Source organism: Psammomys obesus, unplaced genomic scaffold (genome assembly GCF_907164565.1).
Source record: "Psammomys obesus unplaced genomic scaffold, mPsaObe1.curated_primary_1811, whole genome shotgun sequence".
In the NCBI taxonomy this organism is placed as follows: Eukaryota; Metazoa; Chordata; class Mammalia; order Rodentia; family Muridae; genus Psammomys; species Psammomys obesus.
Window position 1 is genome coordinate 376,257 of NW_026590707.1, and position 25,291 is coordinate 401,547.

At 41.2% G+C, this 25,291-nt stretch overlaps 2 protein-coding genes across 3 annotated transcripts in view; one reads left to right on the top strand and one right to left on the bottom strand.

Annotated features, from left to right (window-relative positions):
• The window catches only part of LOC129678014 (signal recognition particle subunit SRP54), a 65,742-nt gene extending 63,370 nt beyond the window's left edge, over positions 1-2,372 (top strand). For both annotated transcript variants that reach the window (XM_055608691.1, XM_055608690.1), the window contains one exon: positions 1-2,372. In XM_055608691.1, the coding sequence (XP_055464666.1) occupies positions 1-207 (207 nt within the window). In that variant the 3' untranslated portion in view covers positions 208-2,372.
• On the bottom strand, positions 2,368-25,223 carry Ppp2r3c (protein phosphatase 2 regulatory subunit B''gamma). Its single transcript, XM_055608692.1, has 13 exons — positions 25,031-25,223; positions 22,457-22,584; positions 21,976-22,080; positions 21,311-21,423; positions 17,551-17,648; positions 16,248-16,318; positions 13,094-13,226; positions 11,275-11,330; positions 11,123-11,198; positions 10,622-10,758; positions 7,385-7,522; positions 5,160-5,219; positions 2,368-3,384 (listed from the first exon to the last, which is right to left on the bottom strand). Exons 1-13 carry the CDS (start codon positions 25,086-25,088, stop codon positions 3,196-3,198), a joined length of 1,362 nt encoding a protein of 453 aa, XP_055464667.1. The 5' UTR covers positions 25,089-25,223; the 3' UTR covers positions 2,368-3,195.
• Positions 25,224-25,291: the final 68 nt, after the last annotated feature.

Below are 25,291 nucleotides of genomic sequence, written 5' to 3' on the forward strand. Positions count from 1 at the left end.
GAGGAGGAGGAGGAAGAAGAAAATAGGATGTCTGAAGAAGCAGAAAGACAGTACCAACAAAACAAGCTGCAGGCTGATTCCATTGTACAGACAGATCAACCGGAGACAGTGGTATCCAGTTCATTTGTGAATATTAACTTTGAAATGGAGGAAGACTGTGAAGTGATCAAGGAAAGCAAACAACGTCCAGTCTCTGTCCCACCGTAGAATGAAACGACTGTATATAAAGCACTAAACTCTAAACTTCTCCAGTCAGGAACTTTCCACGTTTTGTTTAGTGAGACTTAAAACAACTATTTATATTTTAAATTATTAAGGGAGGATCTTTCTTCATTTTTATGCTACATCTATCACAGATATAAAGTTGGGATTTTTTTATTATGAGTTAAAGTCGTGACCCCTACCCCCAAGCTGGAGAGCAAACCCAGGGCATCTTTCACATACATTAGCCATGTACTCTGCCACTAATTTTGGTGCTTTGATTTTAAGATGGTCTTTTATAAACATGAGGACATTTAGCTAGGCATGGTAACACACATCTTTAATCCTCGCACTAGGGAGGCAGAGGCAGGTGGTTCTATGTGAGTTCAAGTTCAACCTGGTGAACGTAGCTCCAGAACAGCCACACGGTGAGATCCTGTCTCAAAACAAAGACTGAAGGCATTCTACATTTAAGAGGAAAGTTAAATTATTCATTAAGATTTTTGGTTTTGGGGCATTTGGTTTTTTTTTTAATGGTAAGTATTGATTAATCATTCATAATCCTAACAGTATCAAAGTACTCCTGGATTTTACACTAAGGATGGTTCAGACTGTAATACGGAAACTGCAAGACAACTGTAATACTTCAAGACAGAAACAATTTGTATTTCCTTTTGTTGAAAATATTTTATGGAAATGTACTAAATATTAAGATTGGGTTTTCATTTTCACTACAAGTCATTCTTGTATTTTTCGGTAGTTACTGAAATAACTTGCTCTGCTCACCAGTTAATTCTAGTTCTGAAGAGCTTGTGGGAGTCATTTGGTACCTGGTGATGACCCACATGGCATCAACTCAGCCCTTGATGCATCATAAGCAGAGAACTAACCGGGGTAAAGAAGTGGGAACAGTTTAGTTTTATTCACCATTTTGATGTAACGGTAGTGAGTTGGGAGAGTTGATATGAACCAGGTTTGGCCATTTCTGTCCTTACTAGGTTATTCCTTTGCACAGTTATAGAATATGATGCTGATTTTAAGAAATATCCCTAAATGCATTCAGAACTTTGTATCTGTATAACTTTGATTTATAACCAAATGTGGTTAAAGAAAAATGTGGGCCAGGTTTTAGAAATGCTGATCTTTAAAAATCCTTGTCATAGATTTCAAAGCGTTTAGAAGTTAATGGCTATCAACCAGCCTTCTAGGTAGCATGGCACTGTCTTAAATGTGTGTATAGTAAAGCATGGCGAGGTGAGCATGCTGCCCAGTCCTGCCAGGGCTGCCGCAGGTGCATCTGAAAGCAGAGTTCCTAACTCAATAAAAGTTTCAACTGGACTAAAGTTTGTAATGCTCGCAAGGATGGAGCCTTCCTCGGAGTTGTGAGCTGGTGAGCCCCCTTCACGGGTGTGAATGCGTGACTCAGTCTTTAGGAGGTTACCTGTCAGTTTCAGTTTATTAAAAATCAGCCTTCGTTGATAGTTGCTAACACATGCTGGCCTGCCTTCTTCTAGGTTTGTTTTTAACTTTGAGACAGTCCAGCTCAGACACTTGCTGGGTTCTGAGGTGAAGGCAGGTGGTCTGCAGGTGGCCTACTGGACCCTCTCCTAAAGTGCTAACATCTCAGTGTTTACACTGCAGGCTTGTCAGTGTGGTAGCAGGGTGACGACTTTGAAGGCTTGAGGTTTCCCGAGTTTACTTTTGCCGCATGTTTGGCAGCGGCTAGTTTGTGGTTGTTACTCACTGTGCCTTACATTTTTATACTTTAGTTTATGCAGGCTATAAAATTTATCATAAATGGGTTAAGTGGTTTGTTTTATTTTAAGCCTCCCTCCCTTACCTCTTATTTTCTAACCCTTTTTAGAATTCTTTTCCCTCTGGATCTCAGGTCATGACATTCTCCTTTCTTGTGATCTCTTTTATAAACACCAAACACAAGCCAGGTGTGGTCGTGCATCGGTATTCCCAGCACTGCCTAGGGAGACTGAGTTAGGAAGAACATGAGTCAGAGGCTGGCCTAGATTACATATCAAGACCCCTATCTCAACAACAACAACCATTAACATGAGTTAGTGTAATGAATTAGTAAATTCTCTAACAAAACCTTTAACAAAAGGTACAGTTTTGTAAATGTAACTTGATAATGGTTAATAAAATTAGACAAAATTTCATACTTGTGATTTTTAATGAAAACAAAATATTTGTTTGAATATTCTTTTTTAGAAACACTATAATAATAAAATAAATAAATAAAATAAAGACCTTGTGGGGCTAGATGACTCAGTGGGTACAAGTACTTGCTGGCAAGCCTGACACCCGAACTTGATCTTCAGAACCCATGTAGGCAAAGGAAAGAATCAACTCCTCAAAAATGTCCACTAACCTCCATGTGTGTTCTGGTGTCCACACACAATAAACAAATAAAATTAAAAACATAAAAAAGTTAGGCATAGTGGCACTCACCTTTAATCTCAGTATGTAGGAGGCAGAGGCTCATGAGTTCAAGGTTGAATGCCAATTTGGTCCACATAGCAAGTTCCAGGCCAGTCAGGGCTATAGAGTGAGACCATGTCTCAAAAACCAAAACAGCAACCCCAAAAGTCACATCTAAAGCTTCTGACTCCAGAAATGCAGTGGGGTTACTCTGATGGAAAAAGTCTAACATCCTGGATAGTTATGAAGAACAAACATTATAATCCTACACGAACACCAGAAATTAACTCAACACCTAGCTACAGCAAATCTTACTTTCCATTTCTGAGCTAAATGGAACCAGAACTTACCACTTCATTAAAAAAAAAAAAAAAAAATAGTAGTTGGTGCTATTACTTTGAAATTGTTCCAATTGTAACTAAAACTCTAGTAAGCAAGATATCTGCTGTGTTGTATGGGCATGTGATGAGTTTTATTTAGACTGTTTCTAAGGGCTCTGCTTCCAACATTTCGCATGCAGCATTCAGGCATCTTTATGGAGGTCCTCCATTCTTTCAAAGATCATGTATCATCAAGATCTGCAGAGTTCTCATTATCATTTGCAACAAGGGCTTCTCTGTTCTCGTAAGTCCAGAAGCCATTCAGATCAATTAGAATGGTTGTGACTGTGTCTCCTTGATTACTGTTGATTAAATCCTGAAGCGAGATTTTCAAAGGATCCTTTGGTTTTACCATGTCAAAGATTTCATCCTATAAGAGAAAAAAAAAAATAATGAAAGCTGGTTGAAGTAATTTCTGTCACACAGTAAGGTAAAATTCAGGGTAGGCACTTGAACTATTGTACAAATTTTTATTCGCTTCTTTTTCAGCTGATAGACATATATTCCCCCTTCCCCTTTTTTCCTTTTCTTTGGTTTTTTTGAGATGGAGTTTCTCTGTGTCAAGAGCCCTGGATGTCCTGAATTCACTTTGTAGATCAGGCTGCATCAAACCCAGAGATCCACCTGCCTGTGCCTTCTGAATGCTGGGATCAAAGGCACGTGCCACCATACCCAGCTGATAGGCATCTCCTTAACCTCAGAATTTCTTGGGCAGTCTTTTTAGCTGTGTGATAACTGTCTCTCACTTTATAGATGAAGGGAACAGTTTAATCAAGCTCAGCTGTTTAATGGCGAGCTATCCGATACAGTACTCTTTGAATGCAACTGCTACTTGTTATGCTTTTTGTTGCATGGAGCAAAGTCTTGGCACAATCTTCTTTTCCACCCACAGTGCTGGGAATCAAATTCAAGACATCTAGTCTCGAGCCGGCAAGCACTCTGCCACTAAGCTATGTCATCTTACTTCTTAAGTAAGAGCTCAGCTAAGTAATGAAACTTCAGAGACATTGACAAAACTTCATTTCCAGCAATAGCTCCTTTTGCTCTGTTCCCAGTATGGAAGGAATGGAATTCTATATTAAAGAATCAGTCATCCAAAATAATGGAACTGTGCCAAGACTAACTACAGTTCATGGAAGAACCGTATCTGTTATGTAGCATACAGTGGAAATATCTGTAAGGCAGTAACCATGTTTTCTAATCTGTTGTAGTAAAATTACTCTAAAGAAGCAATGACATCTAAAAAAATATAGAGTAACTCAGGTTCATAAAATATAAACTTTTAAAGTGTGTATTGTTTTCCAGATTGGTTGAAAATCAAAGTACTGGTTCTTAAATTCATGTTAAAAAGTTTGAAATTTCCCCCATTTGTGGTTTATCAAAATAATTCTTCAGGCTTGCTCTTGGTTCAAATTGGTCAGAGTATTTTTATTATGTTATTTAACTTGAACCAAAAAGACCCTATTGAATGATTTTCGTAACTGGTGAAACTGCAGACTAAATGCCAAATAGCAGCATGTGTTTCAAATAATTTTTTTAAGATCTCTCTCTCTCTCTCTCTGTGTGTGTGTGTGTGTGTGTGTGTGTGTGTGTGAATGCTACACATGTGCCGGCACCCACAGAGGTCAATGGAGGGTCGGACACCTGGTGCCTAGTTACAGATGGCTGTGCGCGGCCCTGCACGGCCCCTACATGAGCACAGAGGATTAGACAGTCTTTGGCTCTTTACCCATACTGCCATCTTTCTGGCCCTGAATAATGATGGTTTTCATATTGAAAGATGGGTGTCTCTTTAAATCGAATAGAGCAAAATATGCAGGCTTTTTCAGGCAGCATACTAAAAAAAAAGGGAATCTAAGCAATCCTCCAGTTGAATGTTGGGTTAATGAAAAGAGAAGGACTGTTAAAGGATGCAAGCTAACTGACATTTTTCAAATAAAATAATGTTTCCATGAGAACACAAGACTGATAATGAAATTATCAACTACATTAATCAGTAAGTCCACATGTGTCTCCATTTTGGATGATTTAAGTATCAGTTCAGAACAAGTAACAGGAAAGAACTGATTTGGATATTTCCACATTTAGTATTATTGTGGCTATATTATTTGATGATGTTATATAGGTAAATGAAAGGGTAATAACCTTGACATCTTGAAATGAAACAGGATCCTGCCCATGGATTTTCATTAGTTCTTGTATGGCCTGTATTTAATGGAAATAAATCCGTAAATAAAATTAAATTCATAATACCCACCCCGTTTCACCCCACAGTTCCTGTTCAGTTCCACACTGTATGTAAGTCAGTAATCTTGACCATCTCATGGCTCTTTCAAGTCTTTCTGTGTTCCACCTCAGTCCAGAACTAGATCAGAGTAACCATGGACCTTTCTGCACGCTTACACATTAGCTATTGAGAACTTGGGGTGAAGAAGGAGGGTTAAGGCTGCAGACTGCTGTTACTACACAGGAATATTCTCCAGCTCAAAGTGGGCTCCCACTGGCTTTAGCAACTGCTCTGTTGTAACCAGTTTCTGGTTTCTACAAAAGCTTAGACTTTCACTTGCTTTTTTAAACTTTTAAATGTGTAAAAAGTGTCTTGCCTACACACACACACACACACACACACACACACATATATACTGTATGTGCTCCTGGTACCCCAGCGGTTAGAAGGTGTCAGGTCCCCTGAACCTGGAGTTACAGAGGTTGTGAGCCGCCATGTGGGTGCTGGGAACTGAACTGAGGCCCTCACCATTTTAAAAGGCCAAGTACTTTATTCTCTCTCCACTATCTCCTACTTAGAGTTAGGCCGTTCAGACCCTTTTCTTTAAAACCAAAGTCAGCATCGTGGCACATGCCTGTAATACTAACCCTAGAGGCCGAAGAATCCAGTTTAGTCATCCTTGGCTACACAGCAAGTTTAGGTCCTGCCTAGCTTACCTGGATGCCATCTCAAGGATGCCAGAAATTTTAACAACAAATTGACTAAATAAGCTACTACCTTTCATTTGGAAGCTAAAATTCTTTGGTAGTTGTGCTGGTTGGTTTTTTTTTTTCCAACTTGACACAGATGACAGTCACATGGAAAGAAAAGACCTTAAATGAGAAAACGGCAGCTCTGTGGGGCACTTTGTTGATTGATGTGAGGGCCAAGCCCACTGTGGTGGTACTAGCCATGGCTGGTGGGCCTGGGCTGTCCAGGAAAGGCTGCTGCAAGAGCAAGCTGAGGAGCAGTGCTATTCTATGGCCGTCCCAGGTTCCTGCCTACTGGAGTGTCTGCCGTGGCTCCTTTCAGAGAGGAACTGTGATTATGACATGTGCGCCAAATACACCCTTCTCTCCTCAGGTTGGTTTTGTCACAGAAAGCACACTAAGAGCAGTCAACTAACACCTTGGAGACCCCCACTCTGAGGTGCCACCAGAGTATCTCGGGGGAATCTCTGAGTACACACTGAGTTTGATGTGGGCCTCAACGTGCAGGCCCAGCCTTATCACTGCAATAGTGATTACATTAAATTTTGCAAGTACTATGAAAAAAAACCAGCTGTGAAAATGCGGTAAACACTATAAAACTATCTCATATAATAGAAATGTTCCCGTGCAAACTAAGGAATCGCAAAACGAGGGCAGACATTCCTACTTACATCTGTCTGCTGGTGCCGAATGCCTGTCACATACCGCCAACCCCCCTTTATTCGGAGACCCGTAAGATTTAAGGTAAGCGCTTCAAATCTTTGTACACCGAAATGTAGCACACAATTCTGTCCAGTTAAAAAGGACTGCTCAGGGTGGAGAGATGGCTCAGTGGTTCAGAGCACTTGCTGCTCTTGCAGAGGGCCCAGGTTTGCTTTGTAGCACCTACATGGCAGCATACTACATCCATAACTCTAGTCTGAGGGCTCCACCGCCCTCTTTGGGCCTCTGCAGGCCCCATGCACACAACACGGTGCACAAACATAAACGCAGGCAAGCTCATACACATAAATCTTAAAGAAATGGGTAAAATACTGTATATAAAAAGTAATTAAAAGAAATAACTAATATCTATAAAATTTCCCTGGAAAGGCAGTTGTATTGATAAATTAGTTACTGATAACAAAAAGCACAGGACTTCTCATCTCCAAAGGCTAGCTGAACCAAACCCCTCACACTTGTTACCATAAGAGAACACTGAAAAAGCCAACAAAATCAGCCTTACTCTACCATTTCTTAAAATTAGGAACAAAACATACTTGATTTCCATTTTAAATCTATTAATCCTTTTAAATTTAAAAACAAGTTAGGTAAAACTGTCAGTACATACTTTAAAACCAAATAGTTTAACATATCGTAGGGTAACAATGCTGCTTTACCCAACCCATACTTACTCTAAAGAAATAGTTAAGGGAGAAGACATTCAGGTAACCCTTGTTCTCAATGTCCAGCAGCTTGAAAATATATTGCAGAGCTGCAGGCTCCTTTCTGTTTTCTAAGGCAAGAACGAAGTCCAGATAGGTCTTATAGTCCTACAAAAGAGAGAATATCCATATGAAATCTTGAGTAAAATCTTTAATAAGTTTCTGCTGAGATGAAGTTATTTTGTAATCACAGATGGCAAATTCGAGTCTTTTTTTAAAATATGAAATAAGTCCTTTTATGCATTTAGTGTTGGTTTCTAGGAATTCTGAGTAGGTGATACTCTGTAGGCCAGTTTTGGGAGAGACAGCCATTTTCTTTGAGAAATTTGCTTAGTTAAAACTATAATTTTCTTCCATTATACTATAAAATTGTCAAGACAGTGATTAAGTTATTTTACGATGCCATTAAGTTTATGTCTTCATTTCAGTGTAGTTTCTTGGAAGAATCTTTTTCTCTAGAATGAACACTAGTCTATTTAAAATTGCTATTCAGAACCCACTCATCCTTGTTTGAGGCTTCCCTTTCTGTGGATCACATCAACTGTGGGCTGGAAATATTCGGGAAAAGAATTTTAATTTTCAGGGCTGGAAAGATGGTTCAGTGGTCAAGAACACTGGCTGCTCTTTCAGAGGACCCTCAGGTTCAACACCCATATGGCAGCTCACAACTGTCTATAACTCCATTTCCCAGGGCTCCAACACCCTCACATACATACATGCAGGCAAAAACATCAATGCACATAAAAAATTTTTTTAAAAATTATTTAAAAAACTTTAATTTTTACCTAATAGACATTCCCTGTTGGTACTCAAACAACACAGTACACGCGCATGGCATTTACATTGTATTAGAGATTATAAACCTAAAGATGATGGAAGCGCACTGAGCCAGTACATGGAGCATCTGTACATGGATCCTGATCCTGAAATGGATTCTGGAACCAGTCTATAGAATCAGCTCGGTGCCATATGTCTGTAACCCAGCACTTGGGAAGCTGAAGCAGGAGGATCTGAGCTGAAGCCAGCTTGGGCCTGCAATATTATTTCTCCCAAACAAAAGAGAAAAGAAATCAGAATATTTCCAATAGAATGAGGACCCCAGTCCAACCTCTAGACCCAGGCAAAAATGCCTGGGATGGTGGTGTGAGCTTGTCCTCCTGATGAGAGGGAGACAAGGAGCCTTAGAGCGTGGTGGCCAGCCAGTCTGACCTAATTGGTGCCTCCCAGCCAACCAGAGTCTGTCTCATGGTGGACAGCATTCCCAGGATGACACCTGAAGCTGTAGACCTCTAATAAACACAGGCATGTAAACTCACACACAAAGAGAAAAAATTGAAAATCCGAATGGAAGCTAGAAACATGAAAAGAACAGATGGTCTGCCCCTTGCAAGGGGACACTTGTAGATTACTTGTTTACATTTTTATTGATTTTGCTTGTTGAAACAGAGTCCCACTCAGCCCTTGCTGTCCTGGAACTCACTCTGTGGCTCAAGCTGGCTGCAAACTCAAGCATCTTATAACTAAGCCTCCTGAGTGCTGCGGTTACTGATGTGACCCACCGTGCCTGGCAGAATATTTGTCTTATATGATAAAAATAACAGGAAAAGAGGCTCACAAACTTGGAAAAGATTTTGTAGGATAGGCTCAAGAATGGTTTCTGCTTAAAGGAAATGAAGGAAGTGGCGTGAGCATAGAGCTCAGTTGTTCCAGTGCTTGCCTAGCACTCACAAGCAGGCCTGGACTAAATCCCCAGCACAAGATAAGCAGGGTGAGATGGAGCACACTGGAGTCCTAGCACTGAAGCAGAGCCAGCCACGGTAACGTAACACCCTGCTTAAAAATAACAACAAAACAAGAGGTAAGGAGGTGAAGCTTCATCATGGCTTAACTCCATCCACTTCTGCCCTCTGGTTTTTCTTATTCACCAGAATGTATCAGTTTATGATAAGCCTCCAATGTCTACGTTGAGCTGTGGAGTCACTTTTCCTTTGCTGGTGGCTAATAGTGCTGCCATAAAACCGGCTTGCATCACAGTAGCATAATACAATAAAGCAAGAGCTCACCCTTTTCTTTATGATTATTTCTTAAACAGTCTTCACTGGAAAAATCATGTCCTTATCACGCTTCACTATTTGTTTTGACATGCTCTATACCAGTGCTCAATCTTCCTAATGACCTTAACCATAAAATTGTCATTGCTACTTCATAACTGTTATTTTGCTAGTGTTATGAATGATAACATAAATATCTGTTTTCTGATGATCTTTAGGGGGAGGTCTCAACACACAGGTTGAGAACCTGCTCTATAGTCTGTGGTCCATTGACTTCAGATTTAAAATTCTCCTGCCCCATTTCCTGAGTTCTAGGATTACGGCTGTGTATCACCTTTCCTAGCCTCTATTCTGTGGCTTTTTGTTGTTGTTGTTGTTTTTAAAACAAAATATCATATAGCCAAGGCTGACCTTAAACTCATGATCCTCCTGCCTCCATCTTCCAAGTTGGAATTACAGGCTTGCAGCACCATGTTTGGCTTCCATATGTTTTAAATAACAAGAACAGTGATTTTAAAATGCTCTTTTCAATTTTTCTTCTCAAAGCTGGGTGCAGTACATCTTTAATATCTACACTCAGAAGGCTGCGAGTTCAAGGTCAGCAAAGGCTACAGAGTGAAATTTTTGTTTTGTTTCTTTTCTATTTATGTATGTACGTATGTTTCTTTTTTTAAAGCCAGGGTTTCTCAGTATAGCCTTGGCTGTCCTGGAACGCATTCTGTAGCTCAGACTGGCCTCAAACTCAGAGATCCATCTGCTTCTGCCTCCCAAGTGCTAGTATTAAATGCATGCACCACCATTGCCAGGCTTGAGATCAGTACTTTTAATTGAGTTTTCTTTAGAGTAGACTCAGAATGTCAAGTAATTCCGCTCACTTAACATTTTAAGATCCTGTTACATAATGATTTTAATAATGCTGAAGGAAGCAAGACAGGCTGGCACATTCCTGTAGTCATGGCACTTGGGATGGCAAGACAGGAGGCTCAAAAGTTCAAGATCATTCCTGACTATAAATCATGTTTAATGCTAGCACGGTCTACATGAGACCCTGTCTTTAAGACAGACAGACAAACAAAAACTGTTGATTTACATCAAGATAATATCTTACGGAAACCGTAGGAGCCTAAATTTTTAAAAAGCAGATTTCGATAACTACCATCTCTCCATCATAAGTAAGACACTCCTGGAAAACACGGTCGAGGAAGACATTGGTCATCGTTGCTGTTCCATAACGGGAGAGCTCTTCTTTACTGAGCATGCCATTGTGATCTTTATCAAGATTCAAGTACTGACCTTGCGGAAAAGATAATAGAAACATAAGATGATACTGTAGAAGGCTAATGAAACTCAATAAATCCACATCATTCCGAATACCCCTCTCTGAATTCTGACAACAGCGTTTGATCACAAAATAAGAGCTGCTGTTCTGAGCTAATGAAAAGGTATCAGATTACACTGTTCTACAAAGCCTAATAACTACGGAGGAGTTCCAGAAAGTTCAAGCATTAGTAACGTAAGAAGTACATCTCGGTAGCTTGGTGGGCTAGTCCTCAAAGCGTGAGAACTCTGGTCATAAGGCAAACAGCCTGTGTATACAGCAGTCCTCCTGGCACCAGCCCACGGGTAAAGGGACTGACACTTCAGCAAGGGGTCCTACCGTAGACCCTCAGGGCAGAAGGAGCAGAAAACCAATTTGTTTCTTGACTCTCTTTGGATAATTCCTCATCCCTTAGCTAAAGAGACAGAAAAATATAATTAGAAAATAGCAATTATCATGTGATAAAATTAAGTAGTTCAAAAAATATTTACCTCTAGTAAATCATCTAGGAAGCTGCATGCTAAAATATCTTGAATCTTGATCTTCCCTTAAAAAATATAATGAAACACAATTTCATTTTGGGAACAACTTAGCTTTTTTTTTTTAAAGGTGTTATTTTACAAAGGTAATCATATAATTAATATGATAAATAGCTTGCTCTTAGGTTTCTTATATTTTGTTAGAAAACTGAAACATTAAAAAATTATACAGACAAAAGCAAAGTAAAACAAAAACACCCCAAACAAAAAGACAAAACAAACCCCAATAACCCACACAACTCTACTTATCTACTTGTATGCTCCAAGTATAACAAGCTAAGGAGTGAATTCCTATTAAAATGCTATCAGCATCCACAAAAGGTAATGTCGTATTTTTCGAATAGGGACTATACTGGTAATAAGGGGGTGGGGCTAGAGAGCTCAGCTGTTGAAAATTAAGGTTCATACTTCTAAAAGATGGTTTCTAGTACCTATGTCATCAAAGCCTATCTTTCCAGCTTTCTGTTTGCCAAGTGTAGTGATACACTCCTTTAATCCTAGACACTCAGGAGACAAAGGCAAGCGGATCTTTGTAAGTTCAAGGCCAGTCTGGGATATACAGTGAGACAACATGTTACTAATTAATTAAATAACCAAAAGGGTATAGCTAACTGAAAAACTGGTGGGTTTTTTTGTTCTGTTTTGTTTTTTCCAGACAGGTTTTCTCTGTGTAGCTTTGGCTGTCCTGGACTCACTTTGTACACCAGGCTGGCCTTGAACACACAGAGATCCACTGCCTCTGCCTCCCTTAGTGCTGGGATTACAGGTGTGTGCCACCTGCCCAGCAAAATTGGGGGTTTCTATCTGTATACTGTTAAAAGTATATCTACTAATCTGTCCACTACTGAAAGAGAAATACATGATAGTGAAATGACTCTCAAATACAATGTTTCATAAAGAAGAATGCCATATACCAGACAGCAAATCATGTAATTGTGTACGGCTCTTTAGAACTGGAAGAAGTGACAGTGAGTGTCACCCAGGCCACACTTCAAGGGACGAAGGAAACTGTTTTCTCCCTTTTGAGAAAGGGTTTCACTATGTAGCCTTGGCTGTCCTGGAACTCACTATGTAGATCAGACTGGCTTGAACTCACAGAGAACTATCTGGCTCTGCCTCCTGAGTGTTGGGATTAAAGGCCTGCACCACCATGCCCATGTGAAGGAAATTAAGAGAGTAGGTATGGTGGCTTGAGTAGGAATAGTCTGATTAAAAATCCCCGCAGGCTCATATATATGAATGCTTTGTCATTAGGGAATGGTGCTACTTGACAGGGATTAGGAGGCCTTATTGAAGGGGAGGTGGGAGGGTTTTGAGGTTTCAAATGTTCCAGCCAAGCCCAGTCTCTCTTCGTGTTGCCTGGGATCCAGATGTAGCACTCTCAGCTCTGTCTCCAGCACACCTCCATGCCCCCGCCATGACAATAATGGCCTAAATAAACCCCTGAATCTGTAAGCCAGCTCCAAGTAAATGTCTCCTTTATGAGTGTCTGTGGCCATGGTAGCTCTTCACAACAACACAACACTGAGACAGCAGATGACACCCTTGCGTAACTGGTTATAGGCAACGCAAGAATATTCTGGAAGATCTTTAAATAAAGCAAAAACATGTGGCTGTCTTATATACTTGCCCACTCTCTGAGATTGGACAGATAGGTTACTGACTTTAAAAACAAAGGGAAATTGTAAAGATTAGTCTAATATTGAGATAGTATGCAATAAATATTCCAATATTAAATTACATATATATATATTTTTTTAATTTTTTTTACCTGTTCTTAGAGGGTCCAAAAAGAAGAAGAACTTCCTAACTGCTGTACAAACATAAAAGGAGTAAAAGGATTTTTCCAACCCATCTAACTGTGGCAAGGTAGGTATAAGTTCCAGTATGTAGTTTTCTAAGTCCTGGAAACAAAACAAAAAATGGTTAAATCTCCTTGACTTCCCACTATGACAGACTAAAAGCTGGAGTTGTAAGCCAAATAAAATCCTTTCTCCCTTTAAGATTGCTTTGGTTGGAGTATTCCATTACAGCAAAAACAAAACAAACAAACAAAAAACAACAATAACAAAAAACAATATTAGGACACCAAGTTAATATATTTAAAACTCTCTGGCACACACCTGTAATCCCAATATTTGGAAGGAGGCAGAGGCAGGAGGATCACTGCAAGTTCAAAACCAGTCTGGCTTGAAGGGCTGCAGAGCGAGACTCTGCCTCACAAAATCCAAATGAACAAGTGCGACCTCCTGTGGGGTTTTCTATTTATTTTAACAACTTTATTTTAAGCATATGCCTGGCAGATCAGAGAATCCAAGTTCATAAACAAACAGGTATCTCAAACCTGGTATCTAAAATGAGTTCTGCCCAGCTTCTCCTGGCTTTCACCTGATTCCCTCATTCCCCATTTTATATCATCAAAATAAAATTTATGACTCAATTTTGATTTCTACATTTCTTTTCCCAGTATCCTATTCCCTATACTACACATCCAGGCTAGCAACATAGTATGTGATTTCTTTCCTTTTTCCTTCCCTCCTTCTTTTCTTTTCAGTATGGTAGGTATGAAAGTAAGAAGTCCAAAGTGTGTACTGAACAGATCTGCTTTTAGCTTTTCCGGGGGGGGGGGGGGGGGAGGCTGGGATGGTAGTGGTGAGATAAGGTCTCACTGTGTAACTCAGGCTGGCCTCAAGCATGTGAGTCCTCTCCTGTCTCAGCCGCTTAAGTTTGAGCTTAACAAACGTGAACTATCATGCCCAGCTTTATCCTTAGCTTCTTCTACAGTTACCAACTGTCTTGGCCACTGTCATCTTTTACCTACACTTCTACGATAGCTGCCTATTTCTGTCGCCATGTTACGCTCTTAGAGTCTTCCATAACCATGGGCTGGGCAGGATGGTTTAGTGGGTAGAGGCACTCACAGTCAAGCCTGAGGACCTCAACTCCACTCCCAGGTCCCACATGACAGGAAGAACCAACTCCTACAAGTTGTTCTCTGACCTCTATACACTCACATACAAATAATAAATACAACAAAAAATAAACCATCCCATGACAAGCCACTGAACCTTTCACTGGCTTATGAATCTCAGCATAAAATCTCCTTACTATAGCCTAAAAGATTCGCTATCTTTTAGTGGCTGGCCACCATCTACTTCTCTGTCCTCATCCACCACTTTAGCTTTTGTTCTAGCCACGATGGCTTCCATTTCTACAGACACAGGCAGAGGCAAGCACCCTAACTACAATGCTGGCCTGAATCTTAACTAATATTCTCTTTGGAAGGGACAAAATGATGGCCAGAACACATATTTAAACAGTTAACTCATCAGCTGTAATGATATTTATGCCAACATTCCCTCTCCCTTAAGCTCTAAAGGAAGGCTCCATATTGGAAGAAAACATAAGCTATAAAGAAATATACCTACATACTTTAAATACCTGCTGAAAATAACGAAGTAGTATAGCCATTCTTCTCATGAAGTTCTAATCCCATTCATAACCTGACCTAATGACATGAGTACCTAATAGGAAGTACATATCCTCTTGGTAACATATATTACCTACGTGTAAAAACAAAGCCATAGTAGTTTCAGTTTTCCCTTTGAGTCTATAAAAAGAAGCTTCCTGGGCTTTCTTAAACAATAAAGTAATGTGTATATGAGAATAACCAAGAGCTGGTGAGAAGACACGACTTAGCAGGTAAAGCGCTTGCTGTGCAAGCCTACAGGCTTGAGTTTGAGCCTAAAACCCATGGAAAGGTGGAAAGAGAGAACCAATCCACGAAGTTGCCCTTCAACCTCCGCATGTGTCCTGTGGCAAAGGTGAGCCCTACCTGAAGGGGCTGGCTAGGGAGATGGCTCGGTGGTTACAGCACTTGCTTTACAAGAGGGAGAACACAGAACCTATGTAAATGCCAGCAGGCTCGTGGTCTACCTGCAACATCAGCCTTTGAAGACTGACCCAGGATCGCCAGAGCAAGCTGGCTAGTAAACTAGCCATGTGCAAAGCTCTGGGCTTGACTCAAAACCTGACTCAGTGAATAAGAAGAGTAAGCGAAGGGGCTGGAGAGATGGCTCAGAGGTTAAGAGCACTGAGTTCAATTCCCAATAACCACATGGTGGTTCATAACCATCTATGATGAGATTTGGTGCCCTGGCCTACAGGCAGACAGAATGCTGTATAAGTAATAAATAAATAAACCTTTAAAAAAAAAAAAGAGTGAATAAAGATTCCTGACATCAACTCAACCTCAGTCCTCCATGTCTGCTTGCACACATGCTAAACATGCACAACGCACACGAAGAGAGAAAATAGAAAAGCAAAAACTGAAACTGTTTCTACAGTAACTGCTTTCTTTTCTTTCTGGATCTCAAAGTCTCTGAGATAGCACTAGACAGCTTGGAACTCCATGTGTGGAGCAGGCTAGCTGCAAACTTGCAGTGGTCTTTGTATCCTGGCCTCGTAAGCTAGGATTACAGGGGTGAAGCCCCACACTACACTCCTGTCAATCATTTTAAAACCTGTTTAGATACATTCTATTTATTGACTGACAAATGTTTTATTATATAACTCAGGCTAGCCTAGAACACCATATGGAGCTTCAGCTTCCCCTGAACTCCCAAAAATCCTCCTGCCTCAGCCTCTAAAATGCTTAAATTCGAAACATATACTATGATGCTCAGCTTCATTTTCCTTTTAAAAAGATGAAAAGATTTTTTTAAAAGGCTAGAAATAAAGAACCTAAAGTTCATTTATGTGGTCAATATATTCTGAATTTAATATGTTTACAAAAGCAAAATCAGGCAAACAACAGCCATTAAGACAAAACCAAGCAACGTAAGACTTATCTACAACAACTCGCTTGGTGATAATGTTAACACATTGGTGTTTATAATGTCTGTTAAATATAAATCAATACTCACTGATTCCCGAAGGTATCCTTGCCCAGCTACATCATATAGACTGAGTCCTATTCTTGTCTGATGCAGCCAAACTGACAATAAACAAAAAAATTACATGTAAACACGAAGATGTATTCTTTAGCACATATATGAAAAATGAAAGGCTCTAGATTAAAAGTGTAAACTAATCCAGAAACTCCATAAAGCCTTTATCACACACATTAGGTAATCAGTGACCCTGAAGCTATTTAAACCAAAAGAAGAAGCCACGAAATGGAAGATTTCAACAATTCTGCAACAATTACAACTACAGTAAAACTGATGCCTTTGGGGATATTGTTTTCCACACATTAAACTTGATGTGCCACCAAACAGAGAGAGCTAGTACAATACTGTGTCTTCAGTGAAGCTTGTATCCTCCTGAGCTTAATTACTGCAGCCAAACCTATTAATTAGCAATGGTACACAGTAAAATTCTGCAGGCCATACAGTACTTAGGAGAGTCATAACAACTCCGAAATGTTTTAGTGCAGCTTCTTGAAACCAAGAGTACAGTTGTGGATTTGTGACTATCCTTCGGGCATATATATTAGTGAAATGAAATTACTTCAAACCACCACTAAAACTCTTGCTCTGCTCTTTAAAAGAACTAAAGTGACTTTACTGCTCAAGTAGGTACAAAAGACACATATGCTACCATAGCAGGCTACGGATGGCTCAGATTTCCAACTGAGGGAGAGTCCCTTGGTCCTGTAGTAACGGCCAATGGGTGAGTTCAGCTCTTTCTCTCAGGATCTGTTCCTCTCAAAATGCTTGCAGACAGCTGCCTTCCTAAGATGGCAGAACACTCAGCAGGCCAGGGACCAGCCCTTGGACTTAAGGAGTCTCAACATTTTACCGCCATACACAAATGGACTTGTACTAAACCGTGTGACCCCTCAGGAGCACACCTTTCTGCCCAGTGTGTAAATCTATTCTTCACATCACTGTTAGACACCAGCTCCACAAGGTGAGGATGCTATAGCAACATGACAGAGCTGACTGGGAGAGGACACTTGTGAGCCAGAAAAAATGTGTTTCTGCCGTTTCTACTTGCCACCGTCCTTAGGGTACACAGACTTTTGTTTAAAATAATGAATTCATTTTTAATACAGAAAATCATATCCCTGTACAGAGTACAGGAGAACCATAATAGGATAGGGAAAAAGCCATGTGACATGAAAAAAGTAATACAGTAGTAATTAGTAAGTAGTAATGCCTACTTGAGTCTCAGAAAAAGAGTTCAAGCTCTCTCGCTCTTTCTGTCACACACACACCAAATCACCTTTTCGCATAACGTAGTTAAAGAACTGCATGATGGAAATTCTCCCATACGAATCTGTGTGAAGGAGTTTGGCAAAGACCTTTGCAGTAAAAAATTGCCTAAAAAAGGAAATAAAGATTAAAATGGTTTACCAGCACTGTACAAAAGTGATGTCTATAAGAATTAGCAAACATCATCAATTCATACAATTAAAAATCAAAGAGACTACAGACTCCTAATAGTTCAAAATTTGAAATAGCAAGTTGTAAATATTTGCATTTTCTTTGCATTCTTCAAAGAATGAAGACCTAGATACATGCATGCTATTGCCTGTTGAAACCTGAGCTCAGCTGCCTGCTCTGATGGTCCCCTTGGCCTAGCCTCAGTAAGGGGCAGGACCCTCTGCAGAACTGCCCTCAGGTGCCATGGTGCTGAGTGGGGCTCCTAAGTTGCAGGAGGAAAATCAGTAGGGCTGTTGAGTTATCCATCACACCTTAGGAACGATGGCTAAAGGAATCAGAGCAGTAATCAGCCCGTTTCTGTGTATAAAGGTGATATGAGGCAAATACTGCTGGATGCCTGTGTGAATCTGGATACAGCAGCACAATGGCTCTTACTGTGGGTGCTGGCTGGTTTTATGTGCCAATTTGACACAAACCAGAGTTACCGGAGAGGAAGGAACCTCAGTTGAACTGTCTCCATGAGACCCAGCTCTAAGGCATTTTCTCAATTAGTGATCAACGTCCAGCCCATTGTTGGTGGTGCCACCCCTGGGCTGGTGGTCCTGGGTTCTCTAAGAGAGCAGGCTGAGCAAGCCAGGAAGCGGCACCTCTCCATGGCCTGTGCATTAGCCCCTGCCTCCAGGTCCCTGCCCTGGTTGCGTTCTGTCCTGACTTCCTTTAGGGATGAAGAGCGATGTGGAAGTGTAAGCAGAATAAACACCTGTCTCCCCAGCTTGCTTTCTGGTCATGGTGTCTCGTCGCAGCAACAGAAACCCTAATTAAGGTGCTATGCCATCCCACCTTGATCACAGGCACAAGACAGTAACAGGGCTTCTGAAACAGACATTCGAGGCAATGAATAAAAAGTATCACTCATTCTGAAGGTTATATTGAAAAGGAAATAAACCTAAAGCATCTAGACTCCAAGCTGGGTGTGGTGGCACATGCCTGTAATCCCAGCACTACTGGGAGGCAGAGGCAGGTGGATCGCTCTGAGTTCAAGGCTGGCCTGGTTGTCCAGGACAGTGAGAGAGAGAAAGAGAGATTGATTCCAGTTGGGCATGAGATTGGTCAGATCAGTGAGTCAACAATCCCTCACTCAGAGTTCCTATCTTTGTTGCTGTTTTTGAGACAGAATCTCACTCTGTAGACCAGGCTGGCCTTACATTCAGAGATCTGCCCACCTCTGCTGTCCAAGTGTTGGGATGAAAAGCATGTGACACTATATCCAGATAAAGAGTTCCACTTAAATGTAAAGTGCACAGCTATTCTCAGCATAAGAAACATGTGCTTTAAATAAAGAGGACAACTGCTTGTGCATGCTGTAATTCCAGCACTCAAGAGGCTGAGGCACAAGAATTGCTGTGTTTGAGTCCAGCCTGAGCTACCAAGTGAGTTTCAGGACAGCCGGGCTAGAGGGAGACCCTGATTTAATTAATCAACTAAAACCAAACCAAGCCAAACCATAAACAAGTAAAGCATTTTTCTCGTCAAAATTTCTGAAGGTTTTGCTTCCATTTCTGCTGCTCTCTAGTGAATGGGAGGAATCTGTCTTTGAAGGCACCTGAAAACCACCAGTAGCACTTTGATGGGAACTGGCTGTGACTGTTCACACAGAGTTCACGATGAGCTTTTAACCACTAATAGAAGAGCCATCACATTCCTTGTGGCTGCAGCACCATGTTCTACAAACACAGCATTTCTAGTCTAAAGACAAAGAAACAGACACTAAAATCATGACTGCAATTCTACCTATGGGATCAGTTACTGAGCAGGTCACATTGGTGTGTAATCTTGTAGTAAATTTTCCTTGGATGTTACTAAAGCATAAATGATTTAATACACCTGGACATGATGTATAATACACTGGTCATGATGTAGGTAGTATTTAAAACGTTATCTATAAAGCTATATTAAAGAGTTTGTCTAAAAGGAATCATGGTTTTATACCACATACTAGAAAACGTTCGTGTTGAAGCGGCCTGTCAAGGTTAAGGAAGTGAGCACGGAGAAGTGTTCCAGGCTCTACGTGACCTAAGCATAGTAATTATTCAGCAGCACATGGATGTTTTTATGTAATGAGGACGTCAGAAAGGCTTGAATGGTCTACAGATGGTCGGAATGTCACCATGGTCTACCCATGAGAGACATATTTGTGGTAAAGGAGTCGTTTCCAGTTGGACAAATCATACATTAAACTATGCAGGGCTGTAAGATCTCCCTTTGTGACCTGCCCTCATGCATTACAGGAAACTTTATTTGGGGCAGTACTGGGGCCTGAACCTATAGTTTAGCAAATGCCCAGCACTCTAGCACTGACTTATGTCATCAGATCTTTTGTTTGGGAGAAGGGCTAGGTTGTCACTCAGTAGCCCAGGAGGCAATCCCCCTGCCTTGGCTTGTAGAAAGGGGGTTGTTGGGATTATAAACCTGTGGCACCAAGCCTAGCTACTGCAGCATTCTTGCACTAAACTTTCCTCTAAGTTAGGAATAGCTTAATGCTCTCTGAGCTATAGCTGAGACAGGATCTTGCTATATGCAGCAAAGCACAAATTAGCCTTGAACTTACAATCCTCCTGCCTCAGCCTCATAGTGCTAGATGACAGGTGAATGCCACCATTCCCAACACGGTATCCCCCCTATATCCACACCATCACCCCTCCCTCTCTCTGTCTCTCTCTTTTGTGATAGGGTCTCACTACGTAACTCTGGCTAGCCTGGAATTTGCTATGTAGGGTAAGCTGCCTTCAAAGTCACAGAGATCTACTTGCTTCTGTCTCCTAAGTGCTGGGATTAAAGGCGAGTGCCAGCATAGCCATTGGTAGTATTTTTCTTAATATGTTCATGGCACCTTTTTCATTTTTGTTTTTCTTGCTGTTTTATTACATTTCATTAAGTTGAATGCCTCAGTCTCCAGTGTACTGTGATGATGGTCTATACCACCATGCCCAACTTTGAATCCTCTTTTCTCTCTCTGAGACAGGATCTCACTAAGGAGCTCAGGCTGGCCTTGAACTTCTGATTACCCTCCTGCATCAGCCTCTCACGTGCTGAGCTTACAAACAGGTGCCACTACCCCAGCATCGCATTACTTCTCTCGGTATTTGCACACTCACACTTCTACATGTGTGGGATATGCACGTTTCTGTAGCCATGTGCATTTGTGCATGCAGGTACAGGCAGAGGGCAGAGGCTGATGGGAGGTGTCTCTCAGGGCTCTCCACCCTATTTTGTGAGACAGAGTGTCTCGCTGCGTCTGGAGCTCATCAATTTGCCTGGCTGACTGGCCACTGGACGCCACTGACCGGCCCATCTCTGCTCTACCAGCACTGGGGTTACACACATGCCCCTGCACCCAACTTCCACATAACCGCTGGGAGTCTAACTGACCAAGCCATCTTCCCAGTTCCCATGTTCCCAGCTAACTCTGAATAATTTCATTACACCACAGTAACTTGAAGGTAAGTTAAATGTCACTCCACTGATTGCATCTTCCACTGCTGTTTGAGGCATTAAAAATGTCTAACAGCACATTCCTCTTGACATTGCATTACTCTTACTTGCACTTTGGTCCAGCCTTTTCACCAACCTTCAAAAAATTTTCATAATTGATCATTGCTTCCTCTCCAATCATAGGTGGTATCTGGTGTTTATCCAGCAAAAACCATAAATTCTTAAGAGAATTAGGGAAATGAAGATGTTGTAAGTTAACAATGGATTTAAGATATAAATGCATCATTTATGTCTAATAAGGTTAACATGAATTTATGTCCCACTATTTTGTTTACTAATTAAAATAACATACTTATTGTGCCTACTAAAGTTTTAAGCTTTCAAAATACATTGATTCTTTAATCCATGTAACTGTCTGTCTCTACATGTGGGAATAAAGCATAAAGACTCAGATCCACTGCCTAAGGTCACACCATGGCAGGGCTAGGCTCTGAAGCTCTGCAGAGGATTTCCCAAACCTTGACTACTCATTAGGATTATGTGGGAACTTAAAAAGCAAAACCATAAAAGCACTATCTTCAGAAATCAGGTCACACAGGCTCAGCAGCTGATTTAGCGCACGCACACACACACACACACGCACACACACAGACATGCTAGTTGCTTCAGATACCTATGGAGTAATACTCTGCAGAACAGACTCAGAGACACAATAAAGTCCTGCATGACTTATATACAAGAATATCTAAAGCCACTTCTGACTCATTTGTACCTGTAATTCTTCATTATCTAGGAGTTCCCTGCTTTTCCTCTGTAGAAAGACAGCTCTAGATTCTTCTCTTAATTTCTGTAATAAGACTTCATCTTCAGCTGGCAACTAAAAACACATTAGAGAAGTCACCTTACATCCATGTGAAGTTAAACAGGACTAGTTTAACAGTCTGGGCAAAGAAAGCAATGCCTGTTGAGACTAAATCACCCAATAGGACACTGATTACTAATATCTACAATAAAAATTAAAAGAGCCTATAGAACAAAAAAGGAGTAACAATTTTTCTTTCTTATACCAATTTATATAAAATCTCAAGATTTTAGTGGATATAAAGTATTTTATCATAGTAATAACTCAACTGTAATAAAATATACAAAATGTTCAATGTAACCCTCTAATTTTTAAGATATATGCTTTGATCCCACTTTTGAAATTACATTTCATTTACAGACTCATAATTATCCATTCAGACAACACTTACCCTGTAATAAAACCGGGGAATGGTCTTATAGAATTCATTTGTGTGTTTTCTACCTCCTTTCCATTCTGAGTAGTATTTGGTAAATAAATCCATTTCTTCATCTTTTAATTCTTGTTCGCTCTTTTTTCCTAGTAACAACAACAATAAAAAATTCAGGCAAGAAAAGCATTAATATATTATTTTTATTCAGTATAGCCTATGCAATTGAGTCTAGTTAAAATAGCTGCAGTGGCAGAAAGGCCTTCAAAACTGATTAGACAAGGGAGGGGGCTACACCTGGGATACAAAGTCACTAAACTGTAATTAATAAAAAGTAAATAAATTAAAAAAAACTGATTAGGTATGGAACATACAAATCTGAACATACTAACTTCTTGGAACTCGCCAATTATAGACTAGCCTAACTTGCACTGGTCTTCCTGCTTCTGCCTCCGGAGTGAATTCCAGGTATGTACCTGGTCTAAGAAAGTTTATATGCTAATGAAATTATGAAAACCTGATGATACAGGTGAAGGCTATCCTTAAGACTACATCCTTGAGTAGAAAAAGACTTAGTCATGGATGGGATCTGCTACACGGATGGCAATAGTCTTAAGTAGGAGCTATTACTATTGCCCACAAAATCTAGATAATTTGCTCTATACTCACACCCAGTAGTAGCATTCCTATTAAAGGTGAAGAGAAATATAATAAACTTTGTTTTTTGTTTTGTTTTTTTTTTTGAGACAGGGTTTCTCTGTGTAGTCATGGCTGTCCTGGAACTCACTCTATAGACCTGCTTGGCCTCAAACTCACAGAGATCCACCTGCCTCTGCCTCTGCCTCTGCACCACCACCACCACCCTGCCCCTGTGCTGGGATTATAGGTGTGAGCCACCACTGCCCAGTTGGAGGGGAGCTGGAGAGATGACTGAGCACCTGCTGCTCTTGAAGAGGGCTTCGGTTTGTTTCCCAGCACCCACAGGGCAGCTCCCTGTGTAACTCCTCTTCTGGCCTTGGCGGGTATCAGGTCTCAAGGAAATCTGGGACACATGGCTAAGGTGCCTACTGACACATCAAAGTGGAAGCGGGGCACAGCCTCACCCAATACCTGTGACCCCTCTCAGCACTGCTCACCCCCCAACCCTCCAGCCCAAAGGCTGGCCCTTTTTCCTTCAGGCTCTGATGCGCTGGAACTCAGCCATGCTGGCTGAGCACTGTCTCAGCTCTGCCCTTGATTCCCATGCGCTCTCCTCTCTTGCTCCCCACTTCTCCCCTCTCATGGCGGGTCTGCTGGACATGTTCACTCTGAACTCTCCCTCATATCTACAATAAATACTTCTCAACCATATCTAGGAGTAGTCATGTCCTCATTTTCCCTCAGCAGACAATGCATGAGAATGGTACACTTACATCCACGCAGGCTACTACATCTTTGTTAATGGCAATGGAAATGATCGAGGAGAAAAAGTAAAGTTGATAATGTGTGTGAGAGAGGAAAAACTAAAGAGAAGCCAGTGAATATATGAAAAGGAACATAATCTAGTGAGGGATTCGGGGGACTCAAGTATGATTACATACAATTATTTTCTTGTCCTTTTCTAGAGACAGGGTTTCTCTGTATAACCCTGGTTGACCTGGTCTCCAACTCCTAGAACCACCTGCCTCTGTCTCCCAAGAGCTGGGATTAAAAGTGTGAGCCACCACTGCCCAGTGACAATTCATTTTTAAAGAGGAATGCTGAATGTAAGACCTGAGAGAAATGGTAAGCGGACACAGGTTGGGTTCTCCTTTTTAACTCCACCTACTTCCTCTTTGAGATATACATTTGGAAAACAAATTCTCCACTTGAAGGTGAACAATGGTGAGGACAGACTGGAGGGTTGGATAGATTAGAGGAATTAAGTGTAGGAAAGCAAACACTGTTCTTGCAGAACTGACTTTAGCTTAGTGGACATGGATTCTAAAAACTCACCATGGTTCTGTTTTTCTTTTTAGTTTGGGAGTCTAGCCTATAATGGCTGAGCCGTGTCCTCAGTCAGGTTCTATTTTTCTTTAGTCAATTTCTGCTTCCTGGGTGGTGTGGAACTGGAAGGATTTAACCAGACTGACTGGAAAGCAAGTGTGAAGGACCAGGGAAGGAACAAATTAATGAAATTTAAAATGGAGGGTTAAATGAAGAGTGAAACTTAAAAGGCACCAGACATTTGGAAGGCTGAGGCAAAGAGGGTCAGTAATTCAAGTCTAGCCTAGGCTACATGATAAAACCCTGTTTCTAGGGAGGAAAGGATGAATTAGAAGTCTTCGTATGACTGAAGGTTTGTTGGAACCAAGGTTCTCAGTTATTCCTCCTAAGTCTAAGATCGTGGAAAACGGGCGGCATGGTAATGCTTTTCGTTCCTAGCGGGCCATGTACCAGGGAAGTTTGGGTCACTCCTCGGTGGATCTCTAAAGCACATTCCATTCTGACTCCTTTGTCACAGAAGTAAAACAGACGCGGAAAGTACAGCTCGCACTTCCTCCTCCTCCCCTTCACCCTCTCCGCCACTTCTAGCCTGGGGCGGGCTATCTAGCGGGCGGTCCCTCCCAAACTCACTCTTTGGATTCTTGTTAGGCGACGCTAACCGCCGGCGAAGGACGTCTTTCCAGTCCATGGCTGACTCCCGCTCAGAGGACCCTACATTTGAGGCTTCGTAACCGCCCCACCCCACTACCAGCTGCTACGTCAGGCGCCACCAAAGCAGGTGGGAGTTAAGAAGGCCGCCGGGACGCCATCTTGGACACGGGCGGAAGCTTCGGCTACAAAGGCAAAAAGCCGAATGTTGTAGCTGTTCTAGAGACGGTGGTCACGCTAGCA